General features: G+C 32.0%; 2 protein-coding genes across 2 annotated transcripts; one reads left to right on the top strand and one right to left on the bottom strand.

Annotated features, from left to right (window-relative positions):
- Positions 1 to 3,416: 3,416 nt before the first annotated feature.
- LOC101221392 (aconitate hydratase, cytoplasmic) lies at positions 3,417 to 10,335 on the bottom strand. The gene is made up of 20 exons (XM_004144448.3): positions 9,881 to 10,335; positions 9,445 to 9,549; positions 9,160 to 9,320; positions 8,968 to 9,060; positions 8,505 to 8,690; positions 8,191 to 8,352; positions 7,922 to 8,066; positions 7,690 to 7,832; positions 7,551 to 7,607; positions 7,354 to 7,433; positions 7,149 to 7,224; positions 6,823 to 7,008; positions 6,652 to 6,719; positions 6,147 to 6,265; positions 5,871 to 5,992; positions 5,310 to 5,408; positions 4,740 to 5,219; positions 4,206 to 4,304; positions 3,850 to 4,092; positions 3,417 to 3,741 (listed from the first exon to the last, which is right to left on the bottom strand). Exons 1-20 carry the CDS (start codon positions 10,155 to 10,157, stop codon positions 3,673 to 3,675), a joined length of 2,970 nt encoding a protein of 989 aa, XP_004144496.1. The 5' UTR covers positions 10,158 to 10,335; the 3' UTR covers positions 3,417 to 3,672.
- A 6,927-nt stretch (positions 10,336 to 17,262) lies between these two features.
- Positions 17,263 to 17,969, top strand: LOC101204134. Its single transcript, XM_004144541.3, has one exon. The coding sequence runs from the start codon at positions 17,427 to 17,429 to the stop codon at positions 17,778 to 17,780; it is 354 nt and encodes a 117-aa protein (XP_004144589.1). The 5' UTR covers positions 17,263 to 17,426; the 3' UTR covers positions 17,781 to 17,969.
- The last annotated feature ends 1,915 nt before the right edge of the window (positions 17,970 to 19,884 follow it).

Raw genomic sequence — 19,884 nt, 5'->3', positions numbered from 1 at the left:
TTTTTACTTTCTTCGATGTGTATATTGAGTTGAATCCGATTCTAAATTATTTTGTTTTATTCTTTTACATTAATTTTTTTGTATCTTTGTCTCAGCTTCGTATATTAGTGTTGTGATATACTTATATTATATGTATTAATTGGTTAATACACTTACTACAAGATTTTTCATTTTTTCAAATTTTATGCAGTTCATTAGAGTACTATTAAGTATATGAATGATGTAACTTAGTGTATCATTATCAAGTATATCAACAGTACATTATTAAAACATACAGTAAAGTGAATAATTATTAAGTACATAAATCAAGTTTACAGGTGTATATCAATAGTATATCAAGTGTATTAATAGGACTTCAAGCATATCAAGTGCATTTAGTCAGTCAATTTTATAAGTGAAAAATACAAAATGTATATGCAGTATACCAAGTGTATCAAACATATATTAGTAATGTTTCAAGTGTATATCAAAGAATATCAAGTGAATCAAGTGTATCAATCAAATGTATCAGGTGTATCAAGAAGTATCATGTGTATCAAGAAGTGTATTAGGTGTATAGGTGTATCAAACGTATATTAGTATAATCCTAAAACACATACTCAAAAACTTTATATATATTAAATAGATCAACAGCAATAACACAAACGATTTAACCTAACATATCATTATAGGCTATAACAACCACAAACGATTATATATAATTAATTAACACAGTAAACAATCATTAGCTTATTAATAAGACGGAGAGTTTGAACAGCTTCTTCATATTTGTTAAACTACAAAAATCAAATAAAAGAACTACTAAATACTTTTAAAATTTCACATGTTTAAAAGTTGCAAATTGGGATATACCATTACATGTACTATTGACAAAATTGTGAGTCAAATAATTTAGGTAACTTTTATTTCGTAATCAATTTTAAAAGTATATGATAATTATCATTGAAATAGTATTTAAGTCCTAAATTTATATTCATCTGTGTCAAATCAAGCAATAATTCTTTAAGTAAATTGACTAACAATAATTTTTTGTTGGTATATCAAAAAAGATTAATAGACAGCTGTATACAAATACATGATCAATTTTACTATATTATTTTGGCGTAATTGAATCTTACAGTAGTTATTTAATTTATATTATGCCACTGATAAACACAAGGATCCAAATAACAGTACACAACAAATAGAAAGGGAGGAACAATATTGGTAATTTATGCACCGAGCAAAAGTGACCAAATGTTTTTTTCTTTTAGAAAAAAACTAAAATTATTAACATGGATCTCATAATTGAGGAGTAAAGTAGTGAAGAAATTGGTCACATCACATGATGCACATTCACTAATGAAGGCTTAGAATATTATATTAAAGTTGTGTTTTGCATCCAATTCCATCTCTTTACTTTTTCTATGATCTCAAGTCTGATACAAAGTTTAATTGGATTTGTTACTTTAATTAGACTTATCTCTTGTAAAATTTTGGAAAGATGTTAATTGAGTTGTTCGGGTGACCAAAACTTTAAGAAGTATCCATGTCCATGGAGCTATCTTGCGTTGTCTTTATGTGATTAGTGTGATTGTTTGAATTGAGGTTTTAATTTGGGATTGTAAATGGTTTGGAGTTTCTAATATTGTAAGGATCAGTAAGATTTTTCTCATAAATTCAAAGAGGTGGATACTTTTTTTTTTTTTAATGATATAGATTGATTACTAAAATGGTATTTTATAAGTCCAATTAAATTAAATTTAGTAACTAAATGATATGTTATAAGAATTCAATTTTTTTTATTCAAAATTTTATTTTTATTACTCATTCAATTTTTTATTTTAAAAACTTAATAGTTAAATTAAAATTAAATATTTTATAATTTTGAAAAATAGTAACTATCTTAAATCAAACTTATTTAAATACATTTTTCAAAAAATAACAATTTCAAACAGAATCTACATTTGTTTAACTTTTGAGTGCAATAAAACTACATTATAGTGGTTTTATCTTCTTTCTTTTAGCATGGACATTATTATTCTCATTACAGTAAAAGAATAGGTCTTCGATTCGAAGTTCTCTAACCTTTCATTTATACTAAAAAGACCATTATGTTTTTTCAATCACGTCACTTTTCCTTTAAAAGAAATGAAAAGACTGAAGAAGAAGATCACATTTGAGAATAAATCTTGCCAAATTGGTTCTTCTTCTTATGTGAATTTAATCAGTCTTCAATATAACAGTAAAGTGGTGGCGTTCTATGTTTGAATTTAAAGATTATCCTTTCATCTGGAAGAAAAAATAGTTTGTTTTTATTTCTTTTGGAACACATCAAATTCATTTTTGGTAAAATGAAGTAATGTTATTTAAACCATCATTGTTTTTGCCTTCCTCCTCTCAACCTCAAAATTCTATGGTTCACTTCAACAATGCATAGGCACACACTTTTTCTGGGAGGGGGTGGATTTTTCATTATTGGTTTTGAAAAAATTTCAAACATTTGAAAAAGTGATCATATAATTAAAATCAAGAATCAAAATAGATCGATATTGAACATTTGCTGTGTTTTAAAAAAATTTATAAAAGATGCTGCAGTTATCCATAAATATTAAATATTTATGTCAAACCTTTGATTTATGATTAATGTATATATCGCCGTGTCGGCTGATATGTTCGTTCAGATTAAAACTAATTTTTAATATAGGAAAGTTGTTAGATTGTTTCTTATTTACTTTGATACTTACACCGGCAAAGCATTCACTCCACTTCTATTCCATTCCCAACATAATAATGAAATTTACAAGGGCTAGTACAAAGGGGTTTAAATTAAAGAGTGGATCCAAAGAACTTTCAAGAGTCTGGAAAGTGTGTTGATAGAACAGGAATTTATGGATTGGTGAACTCGGTAGCAAAAGCACAAGCATCGCTATACCGAAAGTGGATGCAATTTTGTAAGGTCTGTCCATGATTGACGCTGGGGGTACTGGGTAGAGTCCAAAAGGTAGATTATAATGGAATCTTGATCTTCGTAAGCATCCTCCTTAAGGATATTATTCTTGTTGATAACCTCACTAATACGTCACATAGAGAACAAATTAGTTAATAATATTGCAAATTTAGCCTCCTCTCTTGATTAGATAGTGGAGAGGTCGTTGGTTTAGTTGGTTAACAACTCGTGTCAATGGTTGTCTCCGAAAAAATTGTAATCTAAGACTAACCATGAGAGCCTCTTCTTCTGCTAGAAGTTTCATTTGTGTAATGCTAGCTGCATTATGCTCTGTTCAGGATTCAGGGTTTCGAACATTAGAAAAGAACCAAAAGAAATGGCTTCCCCTTCTCCCCAATCGATCAAACGTATTCAATTAATTTTTATTATCTCTAACAATGTGGATGCTATTGCCAACCATATTGAGTAATACTAAAATGAAAGAGGGTGAGATATGAAACAGCGACAGGATTAATACTATCAGATGAAAATAATCGTTACAATTGAAATAAATACAACCTCGCCAGTTCTTAGACAGGCTAACCTGCTGCTTATAGATCGCTCTCTATTCAAAAAAATTGAGTCCCATCAGGGATTTTCTATTTCCTTATTAACGAAAATGGGGAATAAGAAAAGGGCGAGTTCACGCCCAAGTCCCCTACGGCTGATGCTGCTAAACAAGAAAACTTCACCACACGTGTTCCTCATTGCTTGATGAGATTTCGAATAACGTAGGGAAGGATACCTCCATGGTTGAAATAGGCCAGCTCCACCTGTAGCGGATTCGTAATTAGGAGCCAATTTGATATGTTTCGAGCAGGGAAGACGAGAATCTTACATTTCGAGCTGAGAGATGTGAAAGGAAAAGAATGTGGAATTACCTCAGTGTCGAAGCGCACCGTACAGGTGAAAGATTTGCCAGAATCAGTGGTGACAGACACGTCTTGGCCAGGCCTTATCTCACTGATGTTGTCTGGGAGATCAATTGAGTAACGCTCATGACCAGTCAATCCGAGTGAATCGGCATCCTCACCAGCCTTGAAACATAGTGGAATGATACCCATTCCCACCAAGTTACTACGATGAATTCTCTCAAAGCTTTTCGCAATAACAGCTTTAACTCCCTGGTGCAAGATTAAGTATAGAAGATCAGTCAATGCAACGTCAATATGCAAGAAATAAAAACGGAAAAGTCCATTTCGCATGAATTAGAAAATAGAATATCTTTATATCTCACCAACAACATTGGGCCCTTGGCAGCCCAATCCCGAGAGCTTCCACTTCCATACTCAGCCCCAGCCAGCACAATGGTGTCTTGACCGGCTGACTTATATCTCTGAAAACAGAAAATAGATTAGAACAAAGTCATCATCAAAAATGGTGTACAGAAATCCTAAATCGACAAATACATTATAAAGCGAAACAACAAAAAAGATATCATATGAGATGGGAACAACAGCTTCTCATGACAAGCTCGTAAACTATTTTCTTCCTAGGGCAATAGGAAATTTACATCTAGGAAAATAAAAGTAGAACACAAAAAAAGACCGTCATGATATACCCTACAATAGAGAGCTAACAAATTTTCAATAGCATTCCTCTGCTGTTGTTTTCTTCACTCCACTAAAAAACAAAAGGAAAGGCAAGAGGAGGAACAGAACAGTCGCTATGAGAGTGATAAGGAAAACAAAACAGAAAAATAGTGCGGAATAGCATGCATATACTATATATTTAATAAACAGTATGCAGACGTGAAAACTAAGATACTTACTTCTGCTGCATCAAAGACATAAAGTTTCTCTCCGGTGGGAATATGAACGGTCTTGGGGCCCACTTCACCATTTAAAAGCTTGTTAACAAGGCGGATGTTGGCAAAAGTACCCCTTGCCATCACCTCATCATTGCCTCGCCTACTTCCATAAGAATTAAAATCCTTGCGATCCACTCCACGGTCAATAAGGTATTTTGCTGCAGGGCTGTCCTTGTGGATGCTTCCTGCAGGGGAAATGTGATCTGTAGTGATACTATCTCCAAAGTTCAAGAGGCAGTAAGCATCCTTAACGCCATGTGCTCCTGGAGGGTCCATGGTCATATTCTTGAAGTAGGGTGGTTCATGAATATAGGTGGACTTGGGGTCCCATGAGTACAGGGTGCCATCAGGTACTGAAAGTTGGTTCCACATTGGGTTTCCTTTTGTAATTGATTCATAAGTACTTTTGAACATGTCGGGCAATACACTAGATTGAACAACCTAATACATGTTTTAAACCAGTTAAATCTCTTATTCCTGCCAAAACGTATTTCACTGAGCTTCAACAAAATTTTAAAAAAAAACATCTACCTCGGCTATTTCCTCTGTAGAAGGCCAGATATCTCTGAAATAGATATCCTTTCCATCCTTCCCTTTTCCAATGGGATCCTTCTCAAAGTCAATATCAACCTGGAAAATTCATTCAAGTTATTTCATGTTTGACAAAATAGAACCAGGTTAGAGCCACATAATTCAAGATTTTCACAAAATTATTGCAAAATATGATCCTTTTATAGTAGCTTGTGACACAATTTAACTCAATAATTTTTCAGCAACTTTGAGAAAGTAGCTCACAAAAACCCCAAACCCTAAAGTTCTTACCCAAGAAAATGTATATTTGCCAACATTAAGTGTTGAACCATCAAGACACTATACATCACCCAAATCAGTTCCCAGGGAGGTTAAAAGAACATCGTCTATTTGGAATTGCTTGTAAAAGTTGCAAGAGTGTGAGAGTGTGTATAATAATAAATATAATACAAATTGTAATAAAAATAAAATAATAATAATAATACGGGGGCTTTTTTACTACTACTACTACTACTATTATTAGACTCTTGCAATAATAAATAAAGAAACTGCCATGCATACCGTGCCAGCTAAGGCATAAGCTACCACCAAGGGAGGTGAAGCAAGGTAGTTTGCTCTGGTCAGGGGATGAACACGACCCTCAAAATTCCGGTTTCCAGAGAGCACAGCAGCTGCAACAATATCTGCAAAAAATCCTTACGAAAATTAGAATTAAGAAGGTGAAAACGAAACAGAATACTTGTTGAATCTTATCCAATGAGTAAAGTCAGCCCGTTTCATAAAGCAACCACGTTCCCTGATTACAAGATCTACTAGTGTATCGTATTCTAAAATTACCGTTCTCAGATATAGCAGCAGATACTGATTCATCCAAATCCCCAGAATTCCCAATACAGGTTGTACAGCCATAGCCAACTATATTGAAGCCCTGCTGATTTAGATATGGCTGTAGTCCACTGCATCAATCAAATACAAGGAAACAAAAGAAAGGAAATTTTTTAGATAAGAAAAATGCCAATGATTTTATCCTTTTTAAATGAAAGAAGCTAAAAGATTGTTTATCCTTGATTTTGTTAATTAAAAAAATGTGTTTTCATTGATATCTAAATAGGCAATATACCCCTTTAATAGTTCTTTTCATTATTTTATTTATAAAAGGCAGAGTAGATATCATCATAAAAAATTGACAATTATGAATATCTTTTGAAACAAAAAGGGAAAAAACAATTATTAAATGTTTTCAATTGTTCTTCAAATATTTCAAAAGAAAAGAAAGAAGCCATGAAATGAGAATGTTACGAGACTAGATGATTGTGATGAACTAGGTTTGATAATCAATTACCTCTTCAGCAAGTATTTTGTCACAACTCCCGAGCCCGGTGCAAGACTTGTTTTCACCCATGGCTTGACCTGGTGTAACATTTAGAAGGTATAATTAACATGCTAAGACTGGAAAAGGAAGGGAAACAAGAGGGGTCTCTTAAATTAATTGAACTCCCTTGCCCATGAGTACCTGTAAACCAAGTTCACAAGCTTTTTTCGCTACAAGAGCAGCCCCTAACATAACACTAGGGTTTGACGTGTTGGTACAACTTGTTATGGCTGCAATAACAACGCTACCATGTTTAAGCTCAGCTGGCTGTCCGTGAAATGAAAACTTCGCCACTTTATCTTGTGCTTCTTTTGGTATAGCAAATCCCTTCAATTGAAACAAGAATTGAAAATATTTATAGAATGAAAAAAAAAAATGTTAAGACTCTTGTCAATTTCTCTTTAAAAAAAATGCTATAATAAATATTTTAGTCACACCATATGCGATAGCAAGAGTAATACACATACCTTAAACCCAACTTTGTTATCAAGGCAGGCATGCCAATCAGACTTCATCTCCTTCAAAGGCACACGATCATGAGGTCTGTGACATATAAGATGTAACATCAGAAACTATAATACTCAATGAAAGGTTCAGGTCTAAAACATTAAAACCTGCTTTTAGGAACCTAGACATGACGGGCAAAGAAGATATTGACCAAGATCCACACACCTTTTTGGTCCTGAAATGCATGGCTCAACATCCGCAAGGTCCAATTGTAGGTAAGATGAATAAACTCTTTCTTGTTGGGGCTGAACAATAAGAACCGACCAAACATAAGAAAACGACTACTGCTACATATAAAAATCAGATGACCAGGAGGTAAGCACTCATAAAAGAAATAAGAAAACTACTATGTATGATTTTACCTCATTATAGTCAACAAACATTTTATTTGCCCGGAGGTAAGCTTCGATCATCGACACCTATGGTCAGGAAAAAAACAAGTTATACAGGATTTCACTATTCTATACAACTTATTTATCAATGCACTAACATAACACCCACAGTTTCATCACTTCTTCCAGTTAACTTGAGATATTGCAAGGTAACATGATCCACTGGAAAGAACCCCATAGTTGCACCATACTCAGGAGACATATTTGCAATTGTAGCCCGGTCAGCTAAAGATAGTTCCTCCATGCCATCCCCTACAATCACATCCGCATACAAACACTATCAGCTGAAAAGTAAAACTACGTCAAAAACAGCTCATTGATAATGTATAAGTTGTAATTACCATAGAACTCAACAAATTTGCCAACAACACCATGCTTCCTCAGCATTTGTGTCACAGTCAAAACCAAGTCAGTAGCAGTGACCCCATTTCGTAATTTTCCAGATAACTTGAACCCAACAACACCAGGCAATACCATGCTCATTGGCTATCAATTATAAAATTCAATCATCAGTATAGAACTCAACACAAGCCTTCAAGATAACACAGCAATATATGTACTGAATCAATAGAAGTCAATAAATGAATACAAATGACCAAAACTTGATAACCTGTCCAAGCATGGCAGCTTCTGCCTCAATACCTCCAACACCCCAACCAGCAACCCCCAAACCATCAATCATTGTTGTGTGAGAATCAGTTCCAACAACACTATCAGGGTAGAGCAGACCACTAGTGTTGAAAACCACTCTTCCAAGATATTCCAAATTGACCTGCAACATTCATGTGTAAAATTTTAAAATTCAATACTAACCAAAAAGAAAATGATGTACTAACATAGTCCTGTTAGCCGAAACAGAACAACTTCTTAAAAGTCAAATTTCACACTGCAGAAACTTCTAGCTCACTTTAGATATTGGGTTACCTGATGCACAATACCAGACCCAGGAGGAACAACCAGCATATTCTGGAATGCATTAGACCCCCATTTTAGGAAAGCAAATCTTTCCTTGTTCCTTTGGAATTCAAGCTCCATATTGGCCTGAACTGCATTTTCTGATCTAGCTACATCAACTTGAACTGAATGATCAATCACAAGGTCTACAGGAACCTACATAACAGACGCTCATTCCAATTAGAAACTTATCGAAAGAAACATAGACATCATAAATTTGGATATTTAAGCATATCAACAGTAACTTGCATGACAGATGTAAATGACAACAAAAGAATTGATAACTCGAAAAAAGGATATCATAACTACTGCATAAGATGTGAGACCATTGGTCAAAGCAGTGAATTAAACCAACTAGTTCAGATCCCACAAAATCAACTCACATTTTACCACCAACGGGAAGTATAAAGGTATTTAAGAAGTAAAAACATACCAGGGGATTAATTTTGTTGGAATCACTGCCCAGTTTGTTCATGGCATCTCGCATACAAGCAAGATCAACGACCGCTGGTACCCCGGTAAAATCCTGGGATCATGGAATGTTAGAGATGGAACAATTTTAAAAGAACGATGACAGAAAACAACAAAACCATCCATGAAAATCTCAGAATCTACCAAACCACACCTGCAGTAGGACACGAGCAGGTTTGAAAGGAATTTCAACTTGCTTTGGGGAACTGTTTTCCCAATCAATAATTTTCTCGACATCTTCCTTTTTCACTTGGAAATTGTCACAGTTCCGAATTGCAGATTCAAGTAATATTCTGATGGAGTAAGGCAACTTATCTGCCAACCAAAAACGTAAAAACAGAATGAGTATTCACATTAAGCAAAAAGAATACACAATAATTTGTTTCTAAAAAATTAATAAATAAATTTCCTTCTGCAGTAGTAAGTTCGAAATAGTTACCAATTCTCGGATCATTCAAAGACGGTAGACTGTAATACTTCCCATATTCTCCACCGCCAGGCTTAGGAAGACTCGTTAAATTTTCCTTGAAAGGATTTTCAGCAGCTGAAACCATAACAATGCTTAATCACAATAAAACTAAAGTAAGAAAAATGAAAAATAAAACAAAATAGAACATTAAGTCTCGAATATGCAGCATCAAATCACTGTCCTCACAACACATCAAGCCCCGAGAAACCATATAGATCAAAAAAAGAACCAGAGAAAGACAGACGTCTACGCTCTATCATATTTTCGTAGTCTCCCATACATCAGTGACAGTAGCAACAGATAATATTTCAATCAATAAACATCGCAACAAAACAATAACATCCAGAACAGATCATTTGACAGGAAATGGAATAATAATAAGAGAGCTAAATGTTGTAGGTGATACCCATGGAAGAGAATTTGCGGTGGAGACGTTCAATCGCAGGAGCAACGGCTCTGATCTGAGCACGAAGACTAAGAGGAGAACGCCAACCGACACCGTGGCTCCAGCGAGCAGTCGATCGAAAGGCAGAGGAAGCAGAAAGAGATCTATAAGTAGAAACAAAAGAGAGGGAGGAAGGCTTGGGAGAAGAAGCAGAGGGAAAGGGTCTGGAGCATAAAGAAGGGGAAAATAACCTTGCTCTTGAAGCTCTGAGCAGAGCAGAGGCAGAGGCCGAAGCCATTATATATGAATGACGATCAGGATGAGGATAAGGAGAAAGTTATGGGGAGCCTGGAAGTGGGAGAAGAAATGGAGATGGTGGAGGTCGTCGTTCTCAGGGAGGGGAAGAAAGGGGCGTGTGGAGATTGGGAAGGGAATGAGAGACTTAGGGCTGCGTGCCACTTTGTTCTTGGAACTGATCTGGCGGGTAAAGTTAAGAGCCACCAAGAGGGACGAGGGAAGTGTTCCTCTACCTTGAGGTGCACTCTGTTCCTCCTCCAATTTCAAAACGACCCTTCGTTTTGATGACGGGATCATTACAGTCCTTTTTTTATTTTTCTCTTTATTTTGACTTTTTGCTATTCTCATTAATTAAATACTCAAATTATCATTTTGGTCCTATTTTAAATCTCATTTTATTATTGTCTCCTTCTAAAGTTCGTATTACTGCTTCTTACTTCCAATCAATCTTACCTTTAATTTGAAGCTTAGTATAATAATAATTCTCTATATGCTAGAAAATTAAGATATATAATATATATATATTATTTAAATGATATTAAAAATGTTGCTTGATCTAAAAAATAGTATAAATAAATGTTAAATTAGTTGTTATAGTTTGAAAAAAACAAACTAAACATCGGGATAAAGAGATGAAATGAGTAATGGTAATAAATAATTTCAAATAGTATTACTATAGTAATTTATAAATAGTTAGAGAATACCCGACACTTTTTATATTTATAAATGTATAATTTCAATCTCAACGTATTTTATAGAGCTTTTACAGTATTTATTGTGTGAATTTATTAAACTTAGAGTAGAAATGTTAAGATTATATTTTAAAATTAATTAAGTTTACACAAGCTTGAATTGGATTAGTTTTATATATGTGAATTAAGTATTGAAAATATATACAGAGGTTTCAATTCTATATCCACTTAAACTTGAAATATTTATTTCAATTTTCTAGATTTTGATTGAATTGAGTACTTTCATTGTTTTTTTAGTTGATATAAGTTAAGTGATAAAATGTAAATATAAAATTTAAGGTCGAAATCAATGGAAATAAAAAAAAATGAATAAGATGGACATACCTCACTAAAAATAGTATTAAATATAATTAATGATGAAAATGAATGGAGGGAACAGCATAAGAAAAAAGGTGGTGGGTACATAGAATAAAAAGAATTTGTGTATAATTTAAAATGGAAAGGTCAAGTTGGGGAAGTTTCGCAAGAGGGCCGAGTCAATTTGGGCAAATTTGGAATAATTGTGTGTGTAATTGAGAGGGATACGGTTCTCCCCATAATCTTTCACATTTTGGGATTTCTAAATACCTAATTCGGCCACGTATTATCACTTTCCTTTCTAATTATAATTAACTTTCTAACCTTTTTCTTTTTCTTTTATTTAGCTTCAATGGAATCACAATTTCCCTACCCTATTTTTAAAATCAATAAATTTATAAGTGGAAGTTAGGTTTGTAGAATTATTATTATTTAACTAGTTTCCATATTTTATATTACAATACTAGTATTGATAAAAAAAATATTTTGTCAGATATTTAAAAGTTTGCAAAAATTTTAAAATTAATTCATCCCTCCATATATTGGAATCCTGTAAATTAAAGAAAAAATAAGTCAAACTTTCAAAAATCAAGTTTGTTTTTATTTATAATATAATCAATTCATATTCTAACGTTAAGATTTATTAATTATTATTAAATTAATTGTCTTCAACTCACGAGTTTTTACCATTTTTATTTTTGTGTTTTTTGTGTTTATAATCGGATTTCATAGACAATTTTTAAAAGTAGAATCTAACTTCTGAAAAATAACAGATTTTTTACTTGCTTACTTAAAAAATAACAAACAAAATTTGAATATTTATATATTTTTCTTTGAAAAAATATTTACACTTCCATTATTTTTATATAATCATAGCTTTGTTCTTCTTTCATCAACAATGGTAGCATATGTTTGGTTAGTGATAGGGAAACACAGATTTGTAAATAAATGATTCCAACAGAAAAAGATGGATTTCATGTTCCCAACATTTAGAATATATTTTCATAACATATTTATAAATTCAGGTTGTAAAGTGAATTAGTATTTTTATCTTTTTGAATAAATATAATTTTAAATTTTAGATATATTTAAATATAAATATTTTATTTTATTTAACTCTCATTCCCACAAACGATTAGAATAAAAACAAAAACAACAATTTTAAACCATAACTCTGTGCTAAAAAATACAAAAATGTTGTTTTCACCATGGTTTTGTTTTCTGCTTTTAGAAACAATATTTTGTTTGCTTATTTTTTCATTTTAAAATTTATTGTTTAAAAAAGATTAATTAATGATCCAATACATTTATTTTGCAAAATTTAATTTTCAAAAACAAAAAAATGAATGGTTAACAAATAAGTCTTATTGGTAATGGCCTGAATTTGATTTTTGGGTAAAAACTGAATATCTTTTTAGTAAACCATTTATTTTCTATTTATTTTTTAAAATTAAGTGTCATACCCAAATAATTCCTTTTTTTAAACCGTAAAAGAAATTGAAAATGAAAAAAAATGTTTTAAAAAACATAAAACAAATTCAGTACCAAACATATATCTAATAATGTATATACCAAACTAAACGTTCTCTTTTTATCTAAAGGAAACCTTTTATACTTTTTATCATTCATTAAATGATATATTTTATTAGTATTATTGTTTATTTTATTTGTTAGGAGTCCGTTATTATGAAAAATTGCATCACATGATAAAAATAGTCAATGAAACTTTTATTTTTCATATTTTTTATATTACAAATATGACTTTTAAATTATTGAAAATAAAGATAGTTATGGGAGGTTTATCAAATTAATCATCTTATTATTATAATTATATAAATTATTTTTTACAAGCGTCCCTATTAGTATTATCTTATTATTATTTATTTTGAAGAGGAAATATTCTTTTTGAGATCTAAATCCATTATTTGCGTTGGAAAACGGTATCCTCTTATTGTACAAACATTGCATTCTATATTAATAATCATGTGGAGACCACGGTGTCCTAAAGGCAAAAGAATAGTTGCGGTTCTCCAATCAAAGAACGCCGCTAAACTTGCGGTGTTATTTTTAAATTAAAGAAGAGAAAAGAAACTGTAGGAGACCTCAATTTATTCCAACGGCATCATCATCGCCTGAGATGTTCAACTTGGTTTTCTCTTCTCGCGCCTCGTGGGCCTAAAGTTGGCTTCGTTTCTCTACAACAGTGAAGCTTCCAGTAAACATCTATCTCAAAATTGATAAAATAGTACACTTTTTATTTTTATTTATAAAAATAGTAAAATTATTTTTGATCTTGGTTAATTTCGACCATTGTTTTGGATTTGTGGTGCATCTGGTTAGACAATTATACTATTTTTCAAATCTTTCTAAATCTTATTTAATTTTTTTATCTTAAAAAAATATTAAAAGCTTCTCAAATCCACAGCCAAATATTAACAAATATTTGTTACTTTTTTAATACTCCAAATCTTATTTAACTTTTTTACTAATTTTTATAAATTACCATTTTTCTTTTTCGTTATTCATTTTCTTTCTTTAATCAATTCAATTATCTTATGGAAGGACGAGAATTTGGAAAACAGGAAAAAAGAAAGGAAAAGTAGAAACAATAGGGTTGTTATGGCGGAGTAATGTGAAAAAAAGGGTTTTGGGACGTTGAAGAAGGAAAAATTAGGAAAGGAAAAATTGATAATTTAAAAAAGAAAAAGTTGGGAAATTTGGCAAAAATAGCTAAAATTATTTCAGATTTGGGAAGGTTTTAATAATTTTGTTGAACAAATAAAATTAAATAAATAATAATTTTTTTTTAACAAATAAATAAAATTGGATAAGATATGAAAAATGGCATAATCTCTAATTGTCTAGGAGAAAATTCAAAATAATCTATTTGTTTAATTTTTTTAATAATTTTAGAAAATGTGAGTGATCGATATTAGATGAGATTGACTTAGAAAAATAAAATTACGAATTTTCTTAGAACGTGTTTCTTTTGAAAATGAAAATAAAAAATGTGTTATTTCTTGTAATTTTCCAAAAGTTTTATTCACATTTGAAATTAACCTATTTAAAAACATATTATGTAGATATCCTCGTTTTTTCTTAATATTGATACTGTTGTATTTCTCTTAATTTTCCAATCCTTTAACTTTTACGAAATAAAATAAATTTAATAATCAAAATAAAAACTAAAATTTTAAGTTAAAACACGAGGTCCCACGACAAAACTTCAAAATCACCTTCTCGTCTCAAAACATACAAAATGATAAATAGACAAATAAAATTACTTGTCCCTTAAACCTCACTCAATTATTTAATGAACAATTAATGTATGGTTCAACCAATAAATCGAATGTCTCATAGGCTAATGAGAGTTTATGGCCCTTTATTTAAGGCTGGAGTCGACACTTAAGGAAACGATCCCTAAAGATAGGTAGGAGCAAATACTATTTTACGCCCTATATCTTTAACTACCTACCTTCATCTTATCCCATAAAATTGAAGGTTTATTGAGCAAGTGTTGTGATGAAATGTCATCACTGGTCTATAAAGATCTAAGGATAATCTCAAGCAATCAGGAGTTCGTATTTAGCTTAGGATTAAGGGAAAGTTACATAGGTCATCGAAGTTAAAATAGTAATTTAAAATAGTCAAATGATGTTATAAAGTAAAGGTTATTGTTTCACGGTCCATTCTTATGCAAACTATTTTACATAGGATGTCTCACTCACATGTTTTTATATGAACGATTTGGAACATCGCTCGTATTAATCATAAAGCAAGATGCATTTATAGTGCCCTCATAACAAGGCATCCGACAATATTCCTATATTAGACCATTTAAACTATTTACTTGAACTCAACCCACATTTATGTCTTCACATAACGTACAAGCACTCGCACTATAGTGTATGAATCAACTTTAGTTTTTTAGATCATTGGTAAATATCTTATTCAATAACACTTCATTGAACAGTACTTCAATGACAACTTTATCGAGTAATATAATAGTTTAACATTTACAAAATGCGAGTTATATGACATAAAACTTGACAAACAAATCCATTAATTTCAACTTTAAAATCAAATGTGGAATTAGTTTTAGGTCGTAGCCAATTGTTGCACACCAATTTGCTTTTATGGAATGTTGTCACAATTTGGTTACATCAATGTTCTTTTTTTTCTTTGCAAAAACATACCAAAATAAAAAAGATTATCAATCATTTTGAACTATTTTTCACATTTAACCTACAAAAGATGTATATGCATTATCGCAATATTTTGGTTGATCTTTTTAGGAAACAAACTAAATATATGCATTTAACATCAAACTGTTAGGGACCCATTTGGAGAAATGGTTGAGTTATGATAAAACTAGTGTTCTAATGAGTTGTGTTTAGAAAAAATGTTTATAGAGATATTATTATAATAAAATATGTTTGGGAGAAGAGTATTGATGGTGTTATGATAAGAGGTGTGTGTTTAAGGGAAATATTATGTGGGTGGTGTTGTGAAAGTTTTTTTTTTTTTTTTCAAATTCATATTCTAAATCCAATATTTCATTTTCAACATTTATTTTAGAATTTTAAAGAATGTAATTTGTGGAAAAAAATAATTTACAAGAATGAACGTTTAATTAAGTAATTTTAATAAATACATTCACAACAAAACTTATTAAACAATCAAACTCTCATATCAATTAAATTTGTTAGTTTATTTCAAACACGTATTGAATCGAAGCAAGGTGTAACAAATCTACTTCCACCAACGCCATTGCCACCACTTGGTCTCAAACTTATCACCGTTTGATATGCCTGCATAACTTCAGATATGCAATCAGATTGTTGAGTGGGACAGAGAGAGATGATAGAAAGAAGAAATGGTAGATTTATTGAGAGAAAGAAGGAGAAAAGATGGACGGAAAAAAAAATCTTAAATTGATTGTCATGGAAAAGAAAATATACTAAAATAAAAATCGAATGATTATTGCCAAATGGTTGACTCCAACATAAGAGTTGATCTCCTCAAATATGATAGAGTCGAACATTAATTTACTAGTTGGAAACTATTCACAGCCCGTTTGAGACCCTGTATTTTTATTCAAGATATGAGCAGCAAAATTCCCTTTTGTGAACCATTCAACTTTGAACTATGGAATATTGTTCTATTTTGAAGTATTTGTTTCCCACTAGTGTTACTTTACATTACTAGACAAGTCCTATTTATGTACGCGTTTGCACTAATTTTGAAAGGTTTCAAGTCATTTTCATCACACTACTTTCTACGTCATGGTTTGTCTTATGAAATTATTCGTTATTTTTGCTAAGATCAAAATGAAGGTTTTCAAACTATAAAAAAGTTGACAGTTTTAATTCTCCAAGAAAATTTTCTCTCATTTTCCTTTTAGGAAAAATCAACCATAGAGTTAAAATACAATTAAACGACTAATTTCACATGAAAAATCCACAATTAAATAGCTAGTTACACATAATCGGTGAAAAAATTTCTCATTAAATTTGAAAGGTTCAATAAATATCTTATCTAACCAAATATACCAACAAAATACGAATTTAAATGAACTAAATTAAAATTCAAGCTCATTCTTCTACGTTACATTTTGTATTGATCTTTTTATATTCTTAACAAATCTACCGTTCACATTTTCAAAGTTAAATTAAATCAATAACTTTGTTACCAAATATTATGATGGTAGCATGTTTCAAAATTGATGGTAAAAATAGTGTTTGATAATAAAAAGTTATGGAAACCAAACCTATATGAAAGAAAGAAGAGCATTTGAATTAGTAGTCTCTAAAATTTGCTCTTTCATTTATTGGATGAAATAGAAAGCGAAAGGCATCTTTAGTAATTTTCCCGCATGCAAAGAAAGCAAAATATCAGAAAGGCCCTTGGAGAAGCAAGGACACGTGTCAAGATGATATGAAAACTAGGTCAGAAAAACCAAAACTCACTCCCCCCTCTCCTTATTGTTTTGTTATCCCGCTCTTTCAAAAGCGCTAAACAAATAAACAAATATAATTTCTCTATTTCTTTCTCTCTCTTCCTATTTTGTTTTCCCTCCACCCCTTTCCCGCCTCTCCTCTCCCTCTCTCTCCATAAAATCCCCATTCTCCCTTCTCCATTCCCTCTCATCCTCAATTCTCATCTTCATCTCCATCTTCTTCTTCTTCTTCTTCTTCTTCTTCTTCCATCTCTGCCACATCATGAATCGGAGATCCAGAAGATCGGGAAACTCTCAATCCGAGACGTTTCACAAGTATCTAAAGCCTGGTGCGCTAGCACAAATTCGGAATTCTCGAATGATCGCTCGATTCAATCGGGTTAATTTGGTCTCTCAGATCTACTCCGCTCCTTCCAGTCTTCCGATCGACTCCGCTTTACTTCAGGTCAACATTGTTGATGCTTCTCCTTCCTTTGCTGGGAGGGCGTATGGTCCTCTCTCTTTGCAGAGGAAGAAACTTTTGGCCTCCAAGTCTTTGTGGTTCCTCGCTTCTAGCCCTACTAATCTCACGCCTGATTCTCCGCCTGATCCGGTTATTGAAGTGTTAGGGGGGTGAACTGTACAAGTCTTCTTCTATGGAATACTTTCAACTTGTGAATCTAGTCTTTTTTTATGAAATTAAATATAACTGTAATACATGATACCTTTTGTAGGTAGTGTTGACGATGTGTTGTGAATTTTTTTTTCTTGATTTTGATCGGATTTAAATAATAAGATCTATCATATTCTCGATCTATTGTGTTTACGACACCGAAGTCAGTTTTATTCTTCAGTTTTGTTTATCTTATCTACGCCATTCTATTAGACTTTTCTAAACTAGGGCTCATTTTGGACCTTAATGCTTGGGGCTTATGTTGAACTTCTGGTCAACTTTGGTCCTCGACTTATAAAGTAAGGGTTTAGAAGCATTTGCAAACTTCTTCCAGCAATTTCACCAATAATGCGGGTCAGTTTTCTCTTGTTTACTTGGTTTGTTCAGTAACTGCTTTATAGTTATAAAATTTCCCTTAACGTTATGTGGAGCAAGACCAAGGGTTTTTGACCATGGAAGGATTCACGCCTTCAATTATATATTGATGATGTTATAAATTGTTCGAAGATATTTATTTCATGTTGCCGGAGTTTGTAGTCTGCAAAGTCTATAGATTGAGAAACAAATACCAAATCTAGGTGCTTTAATTTCTAACTTATAATCTAATTCCAATTTCTAATGAGGGTTTACTGCTCTTTACTGGTATGATTTATACTGAGTTTTACTAATACCAATATGATGTGGTTGATCTTTTCATCCGATCCTAATCAGGATAGATCCTGATTCTGCTCCTGGCATTTCGGTGTTTTTTACTCTTTTTTTTGGTGAAAAAACAATAGGGTGAATCGATATTCAGAGTGGCATTTCCCACTAGTTATATACCATGCCATACTTTCTTGTACTGCTTCATTTGCATTGCATATATTTCTGTTTCTTAGCGCTCCTTTGTTTGACAATATTAGCTAGTTAATTTTCGTTGTATATTCCTGCAGCATCATCCCTTAATTTCCTTTTATGACACTGCTCAGTATTTAATCCTCAGGCGCCAACGATTTTGATAATTCTTCCTTTAACTGCCTTGCTTATATTTCCATTTCTCATTGCTCCTTTATTTAACAATGTTAGCTAGTTAGGCCACATTTTGGGTTTTAAGGATAATTTTCATGCATCTTCCTTCATTTTGAAGTTTCATCCCATTATGTCTTTTTATGGCACTAGTTAATCATGAACTATGTTTATTTCCTCTCCTGCTGTTATTGCCTTGCATGCATTTCCATTTCTTATTGCTCATTTGTTTGACATTCTTAGCTAGTTAGGCCACTAGTTGTATTTAATGACAATTTTTATTGTAACTTCCTGCACTATCATCTCTTAAAATCCTTTTATGACAGTAGTTAATAGCCAGACGTTAACCATGCTGATAATTACTCTCTTGCTTTAATGCCTTTGCTTATGTTCCTTTTCTTTCTCTCTTATAATAATGTTAGTTAATCATGCCACGTATTGTTTTTAAGGAAAATTTTCATTGCATCTTCCTGCAACCTGATTTTTGATCCCTTAATATACTTTGATCAAAGTAGCTAATCGTCAACTATGTTTAATTCCTCTCCTGATTTAATTGGCTTACATATATTTCCATTTCTCAATGCTCCTTTGTTTAACAATGTTATCTAGTTAGACCACGATTTGTTTTTAAGGAATAGTACTTCAGTCCATCTTCCTGCAATATATAATTTCCTTTCTCGATATCCTTTTCTGGCGGTAACTGAGTTTCAATTATCTATGCTGATAATTCCCCTCTTGCTTGCATTGCCATACATCTCTTTCCATTTCTTGATGCCTATATGTTTAACAATGTTAGCTAGTTAGACCATGGTAAGTTATTAAGGATCATTTCCATTGCATCTTCTATAACATAAAGTTTTGTCCCCTTAATATCCTGTTTTGGCAAAAATTAAATGTAGAAAAGTCTTTGTTTAATTGCTTGCATTTATTTCTTTGTTAAACAATGTTTGATAGTTAGGTCATTATTTGTTTTCTTAGGATCATTTTCCTTGCATCTTCCTCCTACATAAAGTGTAACCTCTCAACATCCTCTGTTTTGGCAGTAGCAAATAGTTAACTATGT

The sequence above is a fragment of the Cucumis sativus genome, chromosome 7 (assembly GCF_000004075.3).
Source record: "Cucumis sativus cultivar 9930 chromosome 7, Cucumber_9930_V3, whole genome shotgun sequence".
In the NCBI taxonomy this organism is placed as follows: domain Eukaryota; kingdom Viridiplantae; phylum Streptophyta; class Magnoliopsida; order Cucurbitales; family Cucurbitaceae; genus Cucumis; species Cucumis sativus.
Note: the sequence above shows the minus strand (reverse complement) of the source record. Positions and strands in the feature narration are given on the sequence as shown.